Source organism: Leucopleurus acutus (assembly GCF_964270905.1).
Source record: "Leucopleurus acutus genome assembly, chromosome: 19".
Classification (NCBI taxonomy): Eukaryota; Metazoa; Chordata; class Mammalia; order Artiodactyla; family Delphinidae; genus Leucopleurus; species Leucopleurus acutus.
The window spans coordinates 18,490,468-18,510,386 of NC_139161.1; the positions used below are offsets into that span (position 1 = coordinate 18,490,468).

General features: G+C 54.2%; 1 protein-coding gene across 5 annotated transcripts; it reads left to right on the forward strand.

Moving 5' to 3' along the window:
* Positions 1–3,770: 3,770 nt before the first annotated feature.
* Positions 3,771–18,004, forward strand: ETV4 (ETS variant transcription factor 4; the record flags this gene model as incomplete). 5 transcript variants are annotated; one of them, XM_082860488.1, is made up of 13 exons in its annotated part: positions 3,771–3,816; positions 4,323–4,465; positions 4,642–4,735; positions 4,957–5,004; positions 12,155–12,208; positions 13,386–13,512; positions 13,986–14,147; positions 14,372–14,649; positions 16,480–16,554; positions 16,715–16,783; positions 16,940–17,112; positions 17,384–17,485; positions 17,780–18,004. In XM_082860488.1, 13 exons carry the CDS (start codon positions 3,771–3,773, stop codon positions 18,002–18,004), a joined length of 1,596 nt encoding a protein of 531 aa, XP_082716614.1. The 5 variants fall into 5 exon arrangements, with proteins under 5 accessions (XP_082716614.1, XP_082716615.1, XP_082716617.1 ...); XM_082860489.1 differs by lacking the exon at positions 3,771–3,816 and having other exon boundaries at positions 4,406–4,465; positions 13,980–14,147; XM_082860491.1 differs by lacking the exon at positions 3,771–3,816 and having other exon boundaries at positions 4,406–4,465; positions 16,480–16,539.
* Between the last annotated feature and the right edge of the window lie 1,915 nt (positions 18,005–19,919).

Genomic DNA, 19,919 nt, shown 5'->3' on the forward strand with positions numbered 1-19,919 from the left:
TGTCCCCTGCATTAGCAGGCGGATTCTTTTTTTTTTTTTTTTTTTTTTTTTTTTTTGCTGTACATGGGCCTCTCATTGTTGTGGCCTCTCCCGTTGCGGAGCACAGGCTCCGGACGCGCAGGCTCAGCGGCCATGGCTCACTGGCCCAGCTGCTCCGCGGCATGTGGGATCTTCCCGGACCGGGGCGTGAACCCGTGTCCCCTGCATCGGCAGGCAGACTCCCAACCACTGCGCCACCAGGGAAGCCCCAGCAGGCGGATTCTTAACCACTGCGCCACCAGCGAAGTCCCAAACCCACGGTCTTTTTTTTTTTTTTTTAACATCTTTATTGGTGTCTAATTGCTTTACAATGGTGTGTTAGTTTCTGCTGTATAACCAAGTGAATCAACTATATGTATACCTATATCCCCATATCCCCTCCCTCTCACATCTCCCTCCCACCCTCCCTGTCCCACCCCTCTAGGTGTTCACAAAGCACCCAGCTGATCTCCCTGTGTGATGCAGCTGATTCCCACTAGCTATCTATTTTACATCTGGTAGTGTATATATGTCAGTGCTACTCTCTCACTTCGTCCCAGCTTACCCTTACCGCCTCTGTGTCCTCAAGTCTATTCTCTGCCTCTGCGTCCCCGCCCCTAGGTTCATCAGAACCTTTTTTTTTTTTTAGATTCCATATATATGTGTTAGCATATGGTATTTGTTTTTCTCTTTCTGACTTACTTCACTCTGTATGACAGACTCTAGGTCCATCCACCTCACTACAAATATCTCAATTTCGTTTCTTTTCATGGCTGAGTAATATTCCACTGTATATTTGTGCCACATCTTCTTTATCCATTCATCTGTCGATGGACACTTAGGTTGCTTCCATGTCCTGGTTACTGTAAATAGAGCTGCAATGAACATTGTAGTACATGACTCTTTTTGAATTATGAACCCACAGTATTTCAATTGAGATCACACACCTGGTCTCAGGACTTAATGAAGCTCACGTTCTTGATGTCTCATCCCAGAAAGAATTCAGTGAGAGACAAAGTGATAGGTAAGAAGTGGATTTATTTAGAGAGAGATGCACTCCACAGACAGAAGGCGAGAGCGGCCTTGGGAGAAACACACTCCACAGACAGAGTGTGGGCCATCTCAGAAGGCAAGAGTGGCCTCAAAATGTGGCGTGGTTAGTTTTCATGGGCTGAGTAATTTCATAGGCTAATGAGTGGGAGGATTATTCCAACTATTTTGGGGAAGGGGTGGAGATTTCCAGGAATTGGGCCACCGCCCACTTTTTGGTCTTTAAGGTCAGCCTTGGAACTGTCATGGCGCCTGTGGGTGTGTCATTTAGCTTGCTGATGTGTTACAATGAGCGTATACTGAGGCTCGAGGTCCACTGGAAGTCAAATATTCTGCCATCTTGGACCTAGTTGGTTCTAACCAGCTTTCATCATAGCCTATGGCTATGTTGTTTTTTTAAAGGCTGTGCCCTGCCCCCTCCCCTCCTGTTTCACTCTGAGCCTGGATGTTGAATCAGAGGCCAGGTGACAGCAGTGGCGACTCAGCCAGCCTGCTGAGGAGGAGGAGGGCACAGCCGGAGGAGGAGGGCCCCTCAGCCACGACCCTGGATGAGGAATGAAAAGGAAGCACTTACTCTCCAGGGAGCCAGGGGGCCTCCAGAAAAATGAAGAACTCAGAACCAGAGGGGCACCCCAAAGAGAGCCCCAGACTGGAGTGCCCTCTCCAGGACCCACCAGAATCTTCTTCATTGTCATGGAAACTACATCAGAGCTGCCTTCCTGGAAGCTGCCTTTCCTCCTCCCCCACTTCTCTTGGCTCAGAGACACAAGCTCCTCCCTAAACTGGTCCCATCCAGCTTAAAGCTGAGATTTGCTTGGGCTTGTCTCTCCTTGCTTGGGGAGGGTTCCTTGCTAAGCTCGATTAGTTTGGTCTTTATTGTACGTACTCACTAAACAACTATTTCCTGGGACCCTCATAAGCTTGAAGTAAGCTGGGGAAGACTTAAAGAGGCAAATGAGATCTTTTCCAGGCCCTGGAAAGCTCTCCATACAATCGGATGACCACGAGGCAGAAAAAGACTTGACAACAGAGATATAGGCAAGAATGTTGTAGGGTCTTTACGGAACTGATTCAGGATCTCTGGAAGGCTTCCTGGAGAAGAGAGGCAATAAGCATGAGTCTTAAATATTTCGGCAGAGAAGAGAGGGAAGTTTATTTTCATTTGTCCAGGATGATCTCCTGAAAGGAGCCCTAAACAGGTGTTAGAGGTTTGGTGTTCTAGCTCTGATCCTGACAACTGAAAGAGCTTGCATGTATCATTTCCTTCTCTGAAGCTCGACAGCCTCATCTGTAAAGTGGGGGTGTTAGATTAGATGAATTTTGAAAACAGGCCTGAGGTTTGGTCACTCTCTTGTGTTTATCACAAACAGGCAGGAAACAAAATCAGGCTCTCCTCAAAGGAGGGCATAGACTGTAGACCCAGATTATCTCAGGAAACAAAAAAAAAAGACCTGGGGGATGTCATGTCCCGTGTGCCTCCATGGCTCCAGCCTAAGCAGCACAGCACACCAAGTGTCTATCTTGGTCACAGCTGCCTACCTGGCACCTAGCACTGTGTCTGGCACAATAAATATTTATTGAATGAATTGGTAAATGAATGAGGTGACAGACTATGAGTAGCTTTTGGCTAGAACTGACAGCAGTCCTGCCCCCAGATCATCAGATCCCTTGGGACTTTTGCTCCCTCATACCTTGTGTTTGCTCTCAGGATAAGAAGAAAGATGGCGGAGAGAGAACTGCATTTTCAGAGGTCCATGCCGGGCCTCTAGTTTCTGCTGCAATCAATAGAAAGTGGGTCACAGAACAGCTCTGTAGAAAACAGACCCTTGAGAAAAAGTCTGGATTCCGTGCCAGCTTACATTTATTGAGGGCCTACTGTGTATCAGTTGTTGTCACATAGCTTTAATTCATTTAATTGTGGCCTCAGAGGGCTGTACAGGAGAACATAGGGGATTGCGGGCTGCAAACCCCAGCGGCGCCGACGGAGTGACCTCCGCAAAGCCACTGCCCCTCTCTGAGTTTTCATTTTCAGTCTCTGTAAAATGGAAAAAATAGAACCCCTTCGCCAGCTTATGGGAGTGAAATGAGCACGTGGAAGCAGAGCGCTTCATAAATGCTCTTTATTATTGTTCCTCTGGGCATGGAAGTCCGCTCGCTTCCCCCCAGGGCGCACACATAGATATATTCACACTCCCACGTACACGCAGATGCACAGAGGTGTGCAGACGCCAGCCGGAGGTGCTAGCCGAGCCTCAGGGCCACAGACGAGTCCCGCAGAGGAGCCGTAGGGTCCTCGACTGCCCCCGTTTTCTCTCAGCTATTTATGAATGAACTGCGGCCGCGAGGAGTTTATTTTTTTATGAATGGGAGCCCAAGCGGTGAATGAAGCCGGGAGCCAGCCCCTGCGTTCTGATTGGCCCCCGCGGCTGGGAAACTCCGCCCCTCCGGCTCGGCCGGGCGAGTCTCGGGATTGGCGGGCGAGCCGGGCCCTGGGGTTTCATTCACAAAAGTCAATGAAACAAAGGGAACGGGGTGGGGGGAGAGAGAGCCGAGGCCGAGGCGACGGAAATGCACCAATCAGCGGCTCCCCCGGGCTCACAACTGTCGGCGGCGCCCGGAAAACAAGCCGGTGCGCGGGGGACCCGGGGCCGGGGCCGCCTCGCTCCGGCCTAGCCCCACGGCCCTCAGTGGGGTCCCGGGGTATGCTCGGGACCCCCCGCTGCTCCAGCACAGACGCCCGGGCCTCAGGTGAGGCTGCGGGAGGGAGAGGGAGGGAGAATGTCTGCGATTCCCAGCCTCGCCTCCAACACGCACCACACTCTCACAGCCGCCTCCGCAGATTCCAGGGCAAGGGGTGGGAGACGCTGGGATTCAGGGTTGGAGGGGGCGCCAGAGTTGTGGGTGTGCGAATGGTGCTCTCCTCGCCCGCTCCTCCGCGCGCCAGCGCACACGCGCGAGAGAGCGAACACACACACACACACACACACACACACACACACACACACACACGTGTCTTATGTAACTGAGCCTGGGCAAAGCAGGGCTGCAGAAAGCAGCCGAAACGGCGAGCCCGGCTCCCAGGAGCAGGTGGGACCTCCTTTGGCGGGAGGGGAGTGGTGGCGGCGCTAGGCTCGGCAGGCGGAAACCTCCCCATCGCCTAAGTGAGTCGGAGAAGTTTTGCCGTCGGACCCAGAGCCTCGCGACTGCCCCTCCTGGTCGCCCTTCCCCACCCCCACCTCGCTGCCTTCCCCCAGAAGGTGTGCAAACGCAGCTCCCCCGCCCCCAGGTCTCTGCCCCCGCGCGGGGCCCGGGCCGTGTGGCCGGAGGGAGCGGCCGGATGGAGCGGAGGATGAAAGGCGAATACTTGGACCAGCAAGTGCCCTACACCTTCTGCAGCGTGAGCGCCGCGCCGGCCTCCACGCCCGCCCCCTCCCTGCACCCCGCCCCTACCCACCCAGCGGCCCCAACGGGGTCCAGGGCTGCCCGCCCCGGAGTCACCCCGGGACCCCAGCCCCGCCCCCCAGACCAGGCTGCCTCAGGGTGACTCGGGGGCATTCTTCCCCTTCTCCGCAGAAATCTCCCGGAAATGGGAGCTTGCGCGAAGCGCTGATGGTCCCGCAGGGGAAGCTCATGGACCCGGGCTCCCTGCCGCTCCCCGACTCCGAAGGTAAAGAGACAGAGCGACAAACCGCTACCCTCCCCACCTCACACACCCCGAGGGCTGACCCTGGAGCCCCCGCCCTTTTCCCAAAAGGACTCGCCCTCCAAGGGACTCTGGTCATTATCCGCCAGTACCCCCAAGGGGGAGGTCATCCGGCTCGCTAGGGCTCCCGCTCTCTCACGAGCACCTCCAGCTCACCTTCTCCAATTCCATTATTCACCCCTCAGATCTATTCCAGGATCTAAGTCACTTCCAGGAGACGTGGCTTGCTGAAGGTGAGTGGTTTTGTGAACTTTACTATTATTGGGGTGGGGGATGCTCTCTACCCCAACTATTCCAACCTAGCCCGCTTCCTCTCTCCTCACCCTCAAGGGCCTCTGCAAGGCCCCTTCCCCACGTCCCCTGCCCCTCCACTCTTTCCAGCTCCCAGCGTGGTTACTTATATTGATATTTATTTTCTCTGCCCTGAGCCAGGCTTGTGTAACTAGGCCTGCGGATGAATCAGACCATTGTGTGGGGTATTTGCCTATTTGAATGGAACTTGGCCCCAGGCCCGTTTTCCTGGTTGAAATTTTCATTTGCAAAGTTTGTTTGGCACCAGCCGCCAGGCCGAGGTGTAGGTTGGGGTGTTGCGGGAGTCGGGAGTTTAAGAAACTGGAGGAGGAGAAGTAGAGATTCATTTGTTACTTCCTTTCTGGAATTGCCAAAACATTCATTGTTACACCCTTGGTTTCTCTTCTTCCCAGCCCGCAGCGCCAAACAATTTACTGTTTGAGCCAAAAGAACTGCAAAGTTTAAATAATTCTTTTTTGCCTCACTTTGGCAAAGCAGCCCAGGGCTTCTCCCTCAAACAGCCTTGATTGTAATTCTAATGGCAACTGATCCTCCCGCCTCCTTCCCTCTTGACTACCTCCCTCCCCAGGCAAATTGCCCCTCCAGTTTGCTGGGGGCTGGGGTGGGGTGCGCTCTGAGCTGGAGGGGTGGGGTCAATAGCGAGGCCTCCTCCGGGTAGCGAGGTGTGTTGGGGGTGGGGGGGGGTCTCCTGGTTGGATTCCTTGGTGTGTTTGGGTGGGGCCTGAGGGTGTCGCCGGTGGGGCTGCAGGTAGGAGGCTTATGGTGTTTAGACAGTCTCTGAGAGGGAAGGGTTAACACCCCCATCTGAGGGTCCCTCCAGTGTAACACTGAAAACCAAGAAACTACAGCACTAGGAACCCCTTCTTGAGGGCTTTTCTCTTCTTTGGGATCTCCCCTTCCCTCCACCTGGGTATCTTGGACGATTTTTTTAAACTCAAACGCAGCTCCTCTAGAGCCATCTTTAACACCTTGGGGTAGAAGAGAAAGACCCCTGACTAGGTGAGACTAGATCTGCCTTGACGACTGTGGTGTCCCCCAAATACGTGCGCTAACAGACTGTTTAGCATAGAGCAAGCGCTCAAGACATTTTGTGGAATTCGAGGCTCAACGGCCTCGTGGGTGCTGGAGGGATCTGGGGCTTCTGGGGGAGATTGTGCACATCTTGTCTTCCCCGATTCTGCAAGCCCTGTGTGCCCAGCTGCGAGTTACATGCAGAGCTATGCCCAGTCCTCCCATCTTCCGCTCGAGGTTTCGGAGCTGGGCTGGAGCTGAAGGACGCAGCGGTGTCGGTTTCCACCGTCTCTCAAAGACTTCCTTTCCCAAAGCCTGATTTCTGTCTGGCTTGCCAGGCTCCTCGTCTGTCAGCTGAGGGTCCCTAGGCTCCCCAGGCGGGCAGCTCCCGGGGCTGTGATCTAGGGGTAGGCTCAGAGGGTGGCATTTTGGAAGCAGCTGGGTTTGGAATGGGAAGGGGAGGAAAACGTTCTCATCTGCTCTCAACCTTGGAAGCCCCACCCCTTGGCGGTGGGGGTCTAGAAATTGTACTTGTGTCTATCTGCATGTGTCAGTGTGACAGCCAGTGTGTGTGCTTCCTGCTGCTGCCCTGGAAGTCCCTGTACATTTAAATCCAGTGGGTGGGGAGGTGGGGGTGGGGATCGCAAGACGGAGGTGGGGGGGGGCCGCTGGGGTCTCCTTGGTTCCCTGTCCTTCCTTCTGAGGGAGCAGCTCAGGTTCCCAGCTGGCGATGGATGGCCAGGCGTGAGGGGGGGATGCTGAGGCCGATCGCTCCTTCTCGCTCTCTCTGCGGAGACAGATGCAGCTGCCGGGGCCCTGTCCCCCTGCACCATCCCAGCAGCGCCCCAGCCTCCTCTCCTGCCTCTTCCCACCAGGTCAGTGACCCCTGCAGCCCAGAGGGAGTTTTGGGGTGGCAGGGAGGGACTAGCTCCTTTGGAAACTTGCCAGTGGTGGGGCGCGTGGGACTGGAGGCCAGAGCCCATCCTCCCTCAGCTTGATTTCCCCCTAAAGCCCCAATGTGGAGAGACGCAGTGGGTCCTTGAAGTGTGGGTGAGGCTGTGAAGATTTCGGGGGAACACCAGGCTGGATGCTGGCGGAGGCGGTTCTGGGTGCGGCGTCTGGTGTCCGTGCAACATTGAGGGGGAGGGGGAGGGGGGCTCTGTCGAGGCAGCTCAGACATCTTTGGGTTGGAGGTTTTCTAGATGGAGAGGGTGGGGGTGAAGTGAGACTAAGAAGGTGTGTCTGTTTTCGGGGTGCCTGGGATCTGCTCAGTTGCTGGAGAAATAATCAGGCTACTGCGGGGAAACCCAGGCTCAGACAGGCTGAGCCCAAGCTGTGTCTGGCTGTGGTTAAAGATGTGCCGCTTCTGGACGAGGGTTCCTTTCCGGGCTTGTCGGGAGCCCACAGGAACCCTCAGAGACAATGACGTTGGTCTCTTTGGCGGTAAGGAACATTGACTCTGGGTCATGTATGTCCTTTGTATGAGGCGGGGGTCCATAACAGCGTCGGTGGATTCCCAAAAGCTCTGTGGACAGGTGGCAGGGGTCCTTGCGCCCTCTGATATGTGTATAAAATTGTTGGCGGTACACCCTACACAAAGGAATGTGAATTTTTCTAGGGAGAGAATGATCCGTAGCTTTTACGAGATTCTCAGAGGGGTGGGTCTGTGCTCCCCTTGCCATAAGAATCATTGCTCCCAAGTCTTCCTCCAAGGTCTTCAGCTCCCTTGCCCCTTGGTTTTCCCTTATCGTATTTTTAAGTCCAAAAAGAGAACCTGTGTGGGAAGGGTATGCAGAGAGGATGTGTTTCATCCGTGTGCTGGCGTGAAGTAAGAGGCATCAGGGTGTGTGAATCTGCGTGTGTGCACACTGGTGCTGCAGTCTGTATGTGGGGCGATATGGGGTTAATCCCCTCTCCCAGTCTTTCCTAGCTACAATGCCTCCTTCTACATCTTTCTGTCTCCTCCCTTTCCAGAAGGCTCTTGGGGACAAATGTCCCCTCCATAGATAGAGAACTGGTTCCTTCCAGCACACTGCCAGGGTGGGGGCGGGGTAAGGGTGAGAGATGAGGCCAGTGGTGACACAATGGAGCAGAAGCTCCGGGGAATGGTCCCCCTTCCCCCTGGGGCTCCTTAAGGACCCCATCACCCTGTAATTGTACCCTAGGAGGGGGAGAAGGTGATGGGGCATGTATCATATAGGTGGGTGGTTTGCCTGGGGTGGGCTTAGCTACTTGGTGGTTTTCACCTCCCAGCTCTCCTGGAGCCCAGCTTGGGAGGCCCCTAAGCCCCTTCTCTTCTACTGACCCCTGCCCCCCACTAGAGGGATGTTCCCTAAAATTCTCTCTTTCTGGGTATCGTGCTGGCTTGGCACATTTCCCGTCCCCTCCTTAATCATCTGCCATGTCCCCAGGCAGGTGAACTCCACCTTGGTGCCAGGATGGAGTTGAGGGCAGACCCTGGCACACTGGCTTGGCAGCCGGAGCTCAGCCAGCTCAACAAATACAGAGCGGCTGACACTCAAGACCAAACACGGTATTAGAAATTCTCCTGCTGTCCAGGAATGAGAGGCTCCACGTTACTGTTCCTATTCCCATCCTTGACAGTCTCTGTGCGACTGAAGCCCTGTCCTGCCCCTTTGGGAGAAGCCGGTGTTCCGGAGAGGGGCCGGGCAGGGACTGGGGTTCCCACCACAGCCCCTTCTTGCCTGGGCTGACTTCCCATGGCCCTGGGATGAGGATAGTGCCACCTCTTTTGAGGTGTGGTCAGTGTGCTGGGGCCGGGGGGGGGCTCCTCTGGGACTGCTGGGGGGACTGGGGGTTCTGGTCCAACCTTCAGGCCTGAGGCAAGAGGAAAGACAAGATGACCCCAGGGCTCTCTAGCGTCACGTGACCTGGTCTGTGACGCCAGCAGGAGAGGCCCCCAGCCCGTTACCTCCGTGGAAACCGGCAGTTAATGTAGCCCCAGAAGCAGACCTATGTACGTCAGCCTCCCCCGTGTTCTGCACCTCCTCCACCCTTGGAACCCTCCTTGCCCAGGTGGCAGGGAGGGAAACATTGTCCATCTTGCTCTTATCACCCCCCTCCTGCCACTCTGGGGGTCTTGCCTGTGGGTGGGACAGAGGGCACAGCAGGGATGGGCAGGGAGGGAAATATTGTCCATCTTGCTCTTATCACCCCCCCTCCTGCCATTCTGGGGGTCCTGTCTGTGGGTGGGCCAGAGGGCACAGCAGGGATGGGCAGGGAGGGAAATATTGTCCATCTTGCTCTTATCACCCCCCTCCTGCCACTCTGGGGGTCTTGTCTGTGGGTGGGCCAGAGGGCACAGCAGGGATGGGCTTGGGCCTTGCACCCCTGGGCAGCTGAGCAGGTTTTGCACCCTTCCCTTTATCCAGTTTTCCAAACCTGCCTCTTCTTAAGAGCTACCAGGGGCATGCGTTAAAATACAGTTGCCTGGCCCCCACCCCGGGCCTGTGGAATGTGACTGTCCAGAGGAGGGGACTGGGAATCCGTTGTTAACAATGCCCGGGAATTCTTGACTGGGCCCAGTTTGGGAATGGTTGCCTTTGTGCCCTAGTCACGCTCCTGAAAAGATGTGCTGTGTGGTTTTTTGGTTGATTTGTTTTTGCCACGGGATTTCATGCCCTGGTGATCTATCTGATCACTTTAGGATGGTTCTATGCTTACTTTTCTTTCATAAGTTCTTTAGCTGCTAGTGGTTCCTGATTCTTAAACCCCTCAGCCATTGGGTTCCCTCTGTCAGGAAGTCACCTACCTACAAACGTATATTTTATTTTATTTTATTTATTTTTTTATTGAAGTATCGTTGATTTACAATATTGTGTTAGTTTCAGGTGTGCAGCAAAGTGATTTGGTTAGACATGTATATATGTGTATACCTATATTCTTTTTTTATTCCTTTCCATTATAGTTTATTACAAGATATTGAATATAGTTCCCTGTGCTATACCGTAAATCCTTGTTTATTTTATATATGGTAGTGTACATCTGTTAATCCCATGCTCTCGATTTATCCCTCCCCCCCATCCCACATAAATGTGTATTTTAAAGCACTTGACACCTCTGATATTTAAAGTAAGTTGGTGAAGAATCCACTTGCCAAGCGATTGATCACAGCCTAAAGCATCCCTTGTGAGATGTGCTTTTCAGGGGACCTGCCTCTAATGTTACCTGGTGGTGGAGAGGGGGAGCCCTAAAGGGGAGGGAAGGGCTGATTGGTTAGGATCTCTTCAGTTCTTGCTCCCAGGCCCATGTTGCTGGCTCTCACCGGCCTGAGGACAAGGCGTCATTGTAGTTTATTCATATAGTTGACAAATAATGCATTGAGTGTCTCTTCTGAACGAGACCTTGTTTGAGGAGTGCTGGGGAGTCAGACAAATAAGACAGACAAAGCCCCTGCCCTCAGCAAGGTTAACTTTCTGGTAGAGGAGATGGACAATAAATTACACATAAGTTACATGTGCGTAAATTAGTAAGTTCAGGTTGTCATATGTGCTAGGGAAAAAATAAAACAGGGATGCGATCGAGAGCCAGGAGGGACCACTTTGGTTTGGGTGGTCAGAGAAAGCCTCTGAGATAGCAAAGTGAGCTAACACTTCAAAGGCCAGAAAAAAACAGGCAAAGATGTGGGGAAGAGGGTTCAAGCTGGTCAAGTTTGAGGACCCAAAAGGAGACCAGAGCTCTGGAGAGTAACAGGCAAGGATAGGCAGATGAGAGAGGTAAGCAAGAGCCAGAAACTTGGGCGCCACAGAGGCCAAGGGCAAGAGTTTGGGGTTCATGCTTTAAGCAAGGGAGAGAAGTGATCGGATTTCTGTTGTAAAAAGATCCCTCTGACAGTTTTGGGGAGAGTAGATGTTGGGAGTTCTGATAACATGTCGTGGCTGAAATCCAAGGAAGAAACGATGGAGCCTTGGCCCAGGAGGGAAGCCATAGAGACTGGGGTGTGTCCTGTATAGACTAGGACGAGTGGCCGTGATCTCCAGCCATCTCCTCGTATCCCACACCCTTACCAGCCATTCTCAACTCTCCGGTCATTTTATCCATGAGTTTTCCTATTGTCCAATCTGAGAGCAGTCTCCAGGGAACAAAAGACCCCTCTCCACGGGTTCCATTGCTTCATCTTCAAGCCAGTCTCTTCCCAGATTGATAGGAAGTCCCTCTCGGTGTCTACCCTTCCCCTTCCTGCTGTGATCTATTTATTCCTGAGAGAGGGGCAAAAAGTGGGCAAAGACTCTGGGGTCAGGAGAGGTGCTGAGCTGTAACCCACCTGAAGGAGTTAGTGAGCCCAGGATAAGAACTAGAAATCAAAGCCCGGATATCCAGTCTGGAGGCCATGGATGAGCTGTTGTTCTATTTTAGTTTTCCTGCCTAATCCCCAAACTCAACTCTACCCACGCTGGCACCCTGGGAGTGCTCCTCAGAGCTCCAAGCTTGGGAACCCTTCTCTCTCTCCTAGTTGCCCATCAGAGCGATCAGGCACCTGACCTGCCAGTGTCCCCAGCCTCCTCTCCCATTGTCATCCTCTTATCACCTCTCTTGAACCATTCTCTTTCTTCCCTTCCATCTCCTTTACCAGGCTCTAGATTTCTACCTTTCACCCGGGAGGTTCTATAAAAGGCAGATTCCTGGGTCCAGCCCAGATTCAGAATCTTCCCATGTGATTCTAAGTCCACAGAATCTCCTCCTTATAGTACCCGCCCACCCCAGATGTGACTCTGCTGGGAGCTTTGAGGGAGCTTTGTAAACTGAGGCGCAGGGCTGTCTTCACTCATAAAAGTGGAGGGAAAAAAAGACAGAGCACCTAGGACAAAACTCTGGAATCTGCTCAGACGGGTTCTGAGAACTTGCAGCCTTCCCTCCAGGGTGTTAATGGAACCCAGAGATGGAGGTCGCTAGGACCTGGGGTGGAGTTGCCTTCAGTCCTAGGAAAGCTGTTTCCCTGCTTCGGGCTGGTGCTAATCTGCAGGGCTGCAATAATGGTGTCTGCCAGGGGCTGCCATCCAGGGCCCCCACCCCAGACTCACCTCTGGCCTCTCTCTGCAGCTCAGGTACCGGACAGTGATGAGCAGTTTGTTCCTGATTTCCATTCAGAAAACTGTGAGTAGAGGGCCCTGGGTAGAGGGAATGGGGAGTAGGGGAGGGCAGGAAATGAGTCATAGGGATAGAGAATCCCAAAAGATCAACTTGTTCTGTCCTCTAGAAGAGGGTGAAGGGCAGGGCTCCCCATTCTTGGGTTTGGACTCAAAGACCAAGTAATAACTGGGAGATGAAGACCTTGCTTCAAATCGGGGCTTGCCCATCCTAGCTGTGTGACCTTGGAGCAGACATTTCATCTCTGTGATCCTCCATTTCCTTACTTCTGAAACGAGGGGCTTGGACCAGTGCAGCAGGGTCCAGTTCTACCATTCTAAGTTACTTTCATGCAACTGGGGGCGATTTTGCCCCCCAGGAGACATGTGGCAATGTTAGTTGACATTTGGGGTTGTCACACCTGAGGGTGGGGTGCTATTGGCATCTAGTGGGTAGAGGCCAGGGATGCCGATAACATCCTACAATGCTCAGGATAGCCCGCATGACAAGGAATTATCTGGCCCAAATGTCACTAGTGCTACTGTTGAGAAACCCTGCTTTAATGTCAGATACTTTGCTCTCAACTATCTTCAATGAAATGAAAACAGGGCACAAATGATCGACAACAGAACCGGCGATTGCAGGTTTTGACTCTCTCACATTCACTGCCTCGGAACCAACTCTGCTGCTCAGCCTGGTGGCTGGAGTTGGCGAACCCAGCAGGGGCCACAGGAAAGGCCAATGTTCTTCTCAGATAATTAGGAGCATGTGTATGATGCTAGTCAGCTGACAGGCAAGTGGGCTAATGTCCAACCTTAACCAGAAAAAGAAAGATTCTTCATAGCCCCAAAGAAGAAAACACTTTTCTCCCTTGGAATTTTACAGGGCAGTCAGGAAAACCAGAGGCCTTTCGTTGGAGGTGCTCACCCCTAGAAAGGTGTTTGGGGGGTGGGGGGATTGCGTTAAATGTTGAACTTCAGACAGTTTCTTTGGTTCCTATGGGACATTAGCCTGAGGTATAAAGCTACACATAATGTAAACAGCCAAACTGTTCTTAGAAGTGTCTGACAACGGAGATCCAGAGAAGGGGGAAGAGGCTGTACTGGCACCCAGCTGATCCTTAAAGAGCAGAAGGTGTCCGAAGCTCTTCCTGCCTCTCCTGTGACACTCTCTGGCCTTGCTCTGCCTCTCCCGACCCCCACAGTAGCTTTCCACAGCCCCACGACCAGGATCAAGAAGGAACCCCAGAGTCCCCGCACAGAGCGGGCCCTGCCTTGCAGCAGGAAGCCGTCCCTCTCCTACCATCATGGCGAGCAGTGCCTTTATTCCAGGTGAGCCCCAGCCCCGCCCTGGGGAAGGGTTGGATGGAGGGTGGGGGTGGGCACCTGTGAGCAATGGCAGCAGTTGAGATGCAGGTTAGACACAGAAAGGATTTCCGAGCTCCTGTAGTGCAGTAATGTAGCTCAGGATTTCCTGAGTAGTTAGGATGAAAAATGCAGCAGCGGGTTCAAGGGATGTGTGTTAAGACCCAGGCAGAGTGTTTCCACTGGAGAAGCTGCTGTCTGACCCAGCCCAGCTGCTCTGGGCTGGGGAGAGGTGTTCTAAAGATTACACCCAGCTTCAGGATTAAGAAAGGAGAAGAAAAAGTTCATTTGGGGCTGAGTCTGGCTCATGCTGTTCCTTTCCCGGCACCCTCTACTCTTCTCCCATAATCCCTGTGACCTGACTTCCCAGGGAGTGAAGCGTTCAGAGATGCTCGCCCAGCTTCTCTGCCCCCTCACCCCTGTCTCCCCCTCACCTCCAGTGCCTATGACCCCCCTAGACAAATCGTCATCAAGTCCCCCGCCCCTGGTGCCCCCGGACAGTCGCCCCTGCAACCCTTTCCCCGGGCAGAACAACGGAGTTTCCTGAGATCTTCTGGCACCTCCCAGCCCCACCCTGGCCATGGGTACCTCGGGGAGCATAGGTAAGGTGACAAGGAGAACCAGGTCTCACCACTTTTTTCTCAATCCCTGAGTGTTCTTCGCTGCCCTTAAGAAACCTGGCATGGGGGGAGGTAGGGAGGAAGGGATATTGACATCCCCCCCCCCCCCCGCCCCGAGCCCACTCTGTGAGCTCTGGGAGCAGCAGGCACAAGGAGGGCTTCGTTTAATATTCTCTTTTCTTCCTTCTCCATCCAACCACATCCAGCTCTGTCTTCCAGCAGCCCCTGGATATCTGCCACTCCTTCACACCCTCTCAGGGAGGGGGCCGGGAACCTCTCCCAGCCCCCTACCAACACCAGCTGTCGGAGCCCTGCCCACCCTACCCCCAGCAGAGCTTCAAGCGGGAATACCTTGACCCCCTGTATGAACAGGCCGGCCAGCCCGGCCAGCCGGCAGTGGGCCAGGGTGGAATCAATGGGCACAGGTACCCAGGGGCGGGGGTAGTGATCAAACAGGAGCAGATGGACTTCTCCTACGACTCAGGTAAGAGATGCTCCCGGGAAGGAGATGGAGGGGTTTTGGTGGGATTGCTGGGTGGGGTGGCATGTGATCAGTTCCATTAAACCTAGAATGTCTCCCCACAAGTTTTTTTTACCTTCCCATCCATTTACCAGTTCATACATTCAACCCACCCACCTACCACTTCTTTTCATAGATTCAAAAGAACTGTCACTTTTCAATCAGCAAACTTATATTCAGATAAGAGATAAGTGACATGTGCAGGTCCTTGCCCTCAGGTAGCTTGTGACTTGATAGGAAAGTTAAGGCATTTCTTCCTATTTCTATTTAGCAGGTGCTTGGGGGTTTAATTACCTACTGAGATTTAAGTACTGTGCCAGGAGCATGAGTGTGTGCAGTTGGAGGACACAAAGATGAATAGGACGTGCCATTGGTCCCTGTCCCCACAGAAGCTTAAAAATACAAAGGGATTTTAATGAGGAGAAACTTGAACTTGAAACTAGCCAGGTTCACAGTTCCCAGTTGGAAGGCGGGGTTCACATGTGGTTTTCACATCCTGTTCCGAGCCTCCAGGTTGGAAGGACGGGCCATCCTGCCCAGACCGGAAGTAGGGACTGCTTTAAATTCTAGTTCCACCTGGCTGTTGACAGGAGTGAGATGCACTCAGCTGCTGTGTTCAAAAACAGCTACAGCTCAAAACCCCATGCGCCCAGGAAAGGCCCAGAAAACCTTGTCTCCTGTTAACATTGCTACCAGCTCCAAATTTGAGTTTATCTGCAAACTTGCATTAGAAAAAATAAATTCAGAGATTAGGGTAGGCTCAGAGTTGGCCAGAGCTTTTGAATTTCTCTTTTCCTGGTGCCCAGTCTTTTCGGGGCAGGGGGGTGAGCCCCAAATCCTCCAGGCTGTCCCAGCAAGAACCAGAAGGGTGCACCCACCTCTCCTCAAGCCCGGGCCCTAAGCCTGAGCCGTGCCCGGCAGTGAGATGGAGGAAGGAGGAGGGAGACGCTCTTGCCGCCGACCTTCAAAGGATGTAGACCGGAGGAGATCGTGTTACATGCCCTTGAACTCCTGCCCCTCCCCCTTCAGCTTTCTCTGAATGGAGTCAGGAATTCCATTCACAAAATGGAGGCATGAATGAGCCCACCCTCCCGCCTCCTCCCGGAGGTGTCGGGTTTCACCATCTCATTCATAGGTGGGAGTGGTGGGGGTAGGGCGGGAAGGGGCTGGCACTTGAAGGGCTGGCTTTGCACCGGGGCCGCCTCCAGGTGGGGCGGGGAGGTGTCAATTCCGTGGAATGGAATGAAATAGAGTGGACTGTCTGCCGTCAGACCTGAAAACACACAGACCCGTGTGCCCACTGCCTCTTCCACAAATAGATGCATGCGTGTTCTCTCTCTCCCCCCCGCCCCACCCCCACTCCTTTCCTCCCTCTCTCCCTCCCTCCCTCACACCCGCACTGGGCTGGAACCTGCCCTGCTGACCGGACGTCAGCCCATTCCAAGGGAATCTTAGGCTGGGACACTGAACCCTTTCCCCGGAGGTTCATCTCTACCCTCCTCCTCCCCATAAACTCACAGGAAACAGCTGCTCCCTGGAATCCTGGGCCTTGTGGAGCAGCTTTGCCCAGCCCCAGCTGCTGCCATCCAGGCCCTCTGGCCCCGCCCTCAAGTTGAGGGCTTCCGGCTTCTCACTCCCTCTGGGGGGAACTTCCCCTAGGATTTGGTGGTAGGCAGGCCTCTTGGAAAAGAACCGGAAGGCAGGCTGGCAGAAGAAGTTCTTGAATGTGTGCAGGACTGCCGCCCCTACCCCAGCTACCTATAACATCGCCCTTTTTTCTTTCTTCCCCCCCAGACGTCCCTGGGTATGCTTCAATGTACCTTCACGCAGAGGGTTTCTCCGGGCCCTCTCCAGGTGACGGGACCATGGGTAAGGCAGCCTCCTACCTCCCCTGCCAAGCCCTCCAAGTTTGGAGGAGGGAGTCGTGCCTTGGGGGAGGGGCTCCTGGCCAGGAGTCCCTCTGGACTCTCTGGGGTCTCGTATCAGTGAACCCCCAGATCTGAGTGATCCCTGCAACTTCCTCCTCAAGGCTATGGCTATGAGAAACCTCTGCGACCATTCCCAGATGATGTCTGCGTCGTCCCTGAGAAATTTGAAGGTCAGAGAAGTGACCTTTCATGCCCTCTGTGCCCCCCAGGAATCACATCACATTTCATGAGAAAGGGCCTGGAGAGACCCCTGGGGAGAGGGGACCGGGTTGCTTGGGGGACCAGGGGGCACAAGCCCTCCACCGCCTGTTTCCTGTGTTCCCCAGGAGACATCAAGCAGGAAGGGGTGGGAGCCTTCAGAGAGGGGCCGCCCTACCAGCGCCGGGGTGCCTTGCAGCTGTGGCAGTTTCTGGTGGCCCTGCTGGATGACCCGACAAATGCCCACTTCATTGCCTGGACCGGCCGGGGGATGGAGTTCAAACTAATTGAGCCTGAGGAGGTGGGCCTCTCAGATGTCCCCACCCCTCCTCCCAACGACTTTGGGGCCTGGAGATGAGAGGACCTGGGAACTGGTGGCATGTGCCTTCACCAGCACCGTTGCTTTATTTAACCTGAATTCCTGCCAAACCAGGGTCTGTGGGCTGGGGCTTAGCTGCAGGGCCAGCTGAGCATTTGCACCAAGAATCTCAAGTACTCTTTCTGACCTGCGCCCCATTATTTCCTCCGCTGAGCTGCCATCGCCATCCCCAAACTCTGTCTCCTGTCCCCAGGTCGCCAGGCTCTGGGGCATCCAGAAGAACCGGCCAGCCATGAATTACGACAAACTGAGCCGCTCACTCCGATACTACTACGAGAAAGGCATCATGCAGAAGGTCGGGCTTAGGGGTCCAAGGACAAGGGGGTGGGGGGGCAGTGGAGCTGGGAAGGTGATGGGGGCAGGAGAGCATTCTCGCAGGTTTGAAGGAGCAGACAGTGAACCAGTCAGAGAAGTCAAACTGTGGACAATCCCAAGATTTCCCTCTCCCCAAACAGTGACACATAAAAATAGTAATGGAAAAGCCTAAAGCGTGGAGAGGTTGAGATTAGAGAACAGGAGCTTCTTAGAAGAACCAGCTGGAGGAGAAATGTGCCCACCCCAACACTGACCCAGCCCTCTCTTCCCACAGGTGGCTGGCGAGCGTTACGTGTATAAGTTTGTGTGCGAGCCCGAGGCCCTCTTCTCTCTGGCCTTCCCGGACAATCAGCGTCCAACCCTCAAGGCTGAGTTTGACCGGCCCGTCAGTGAGGAGGACACAGTCCCTTTGTCCCACTTGGACGAGAGCCCCGCCTACCTCCCAGAGCTGGCTGGCCCCGCCCAGCCCTTTGGCCCCAAGGGTGGCTACTCTTACTAGCCCCTAGCAGCTGCTCCCCTGCTGCCGGGGGTGCTGCCCTGTGTACATAGAGCTGAATTTGGTGTCAGGGAAACTCCCACTCTGAAACCCACAGATGTCTTTGGAGCAGATCCCCTCTGCCCATCAGTCACTCCAGCCCAGACTCTGAGCTGCTCCCCAGAGTTGATGGGAAGGGAAAGTGGAGACACTGCGAGTGTGAAGGTGGTGTCTAGGAAACTCCTCCGGGGACTCCACCTCTGGCCTCTTCCTAGGTCCTGCTTAGAGGCCAAGCCCCACTCCCTCTCCCCCATCACAGAGAACAAGAGTTTGTTCTGTTCTGGGGGAAACAGAGAAGGAGCTTCCCCACTTCATCCTGGCGGAGAGGGAGACATTGAGCTCCCCCGATCTCCCATGCTGGGGAGACGGCAGGCTGCATCCTGCACTCTGCTCCAAGCTGTGGCCCTGGAGGGTCCTACTTGGCAGTTCTTGGTGCTCTTTGTTCCTAGAGTCGGGGAAGCTGGAGTGAGGAACCTGGGATGGGGGAGGGCTTGCCAGGTGGAGGAGGGATGGCTGGGCTCTGCTCCCAGGGCCCTCTGCCTCTCCTCTGCCTTTTCCTAGGCCCAGGCCTGGGATTTCACCTCCATCTCCACTACATCTGCCAGACCCTAATAAAGGCCCCTGCGTCTCCTGTGAGTTCTCCTTTGTCCTCTTTGCTGCCATGGGAGAAGGACCTGGGGCTGGAAAGAGCTCTGGCCTTAGGGGCACGTGACCTGAGTTTGGGGCCTGGCCCTGACACTTAACTTCCCTTATGGGTTTAGGAAAAAACAATTGACCTCTGACTTTTTCCTCTGGAAAGTGGGCTCAGTGATACCTGCTCTTTCCCCCTCCCAGGATTATCGTGTGAGGACTGTCTGAAATAATGGACAAAGGGTACTTTGTGATCTGGCCTAGTGCCCGCTGGCCACCTGCAGCCATCTCCCTGTCCAGGATGAGGGAGGTGGGAGCCTAGTAGAGCTTTGAGGGCCTCCTGGGGCTTCTTCAGGCAGAGTTTGGCCTGTGGTTTCTGTGATCACAGTTGCTCCCATGACCATGCTACCCATGTATACCCCAACTGTGTGTCCCCTCCCGCCGTGGCTCCAGGTTGCTGTTTTTGCTGAAGGTGAGGACAGAGTTTGTGTGGAGAGGATCTGGAGAGCAGGGAGAGAAGCAAGGCACCCAGGCAGGAGGGTACAGGGAGGCTGGAGCAGCCCCGAGCCCTGGGTCCTGGCTAGTGGAGGAAGAACAGGCCAGACCTTCGCAGGAAAAGGGAAGGAGAAACAGCATGGATTCTCCTTGCCCAAATTTGGGGGAAACCAGAACCCTGGGCCGAGTTTTTGGGGTTCGGGGAAAGGCCAGGCTGCAAAAGTGACACCTAGAGAGGCAGTGTAACAGTAGATATGACAACGGGGTGGCTGTGCGTAAGGGAAGGGCAGGATGGGCAGTTCTAGACCCAGCCCCTGTGTAAGCAGCTTCCTAGGAGCCAGGCTCAGGTGAAAACGGGTGCTCTCCATCCAGGTACATCAGAACTGCAGGGAACCACAGCTGCGCTGAGGCAGGGCCGGCCCAACCCCGTTAATGCTTCACCCTCAGCCCCTGCCCAGTGCTTACGCCAAGATGGCAGAAAGGGATGCCACTCGAACCCTACCCACAAATAAAAAGCAATGTTATTTTTTTCCCCAGAAACAGAAAACAATGCTGATTTTCATAATTTAGAGCAAGAGACAGAAAATTTTAAGAAACAAGTTTTTAAAAATATATGATTTAATTGTACATGAAAGCCAGGGTATCATGGTGGGAAGAGGTGTAAAGTCAAGTGGAAACCCTGAGGTCCCCAGTAGGCGCACATGAGGAGAGACAGGAATTTAGGTGAGAAGCAGTGTCCTGGAAAGGTCTCCAC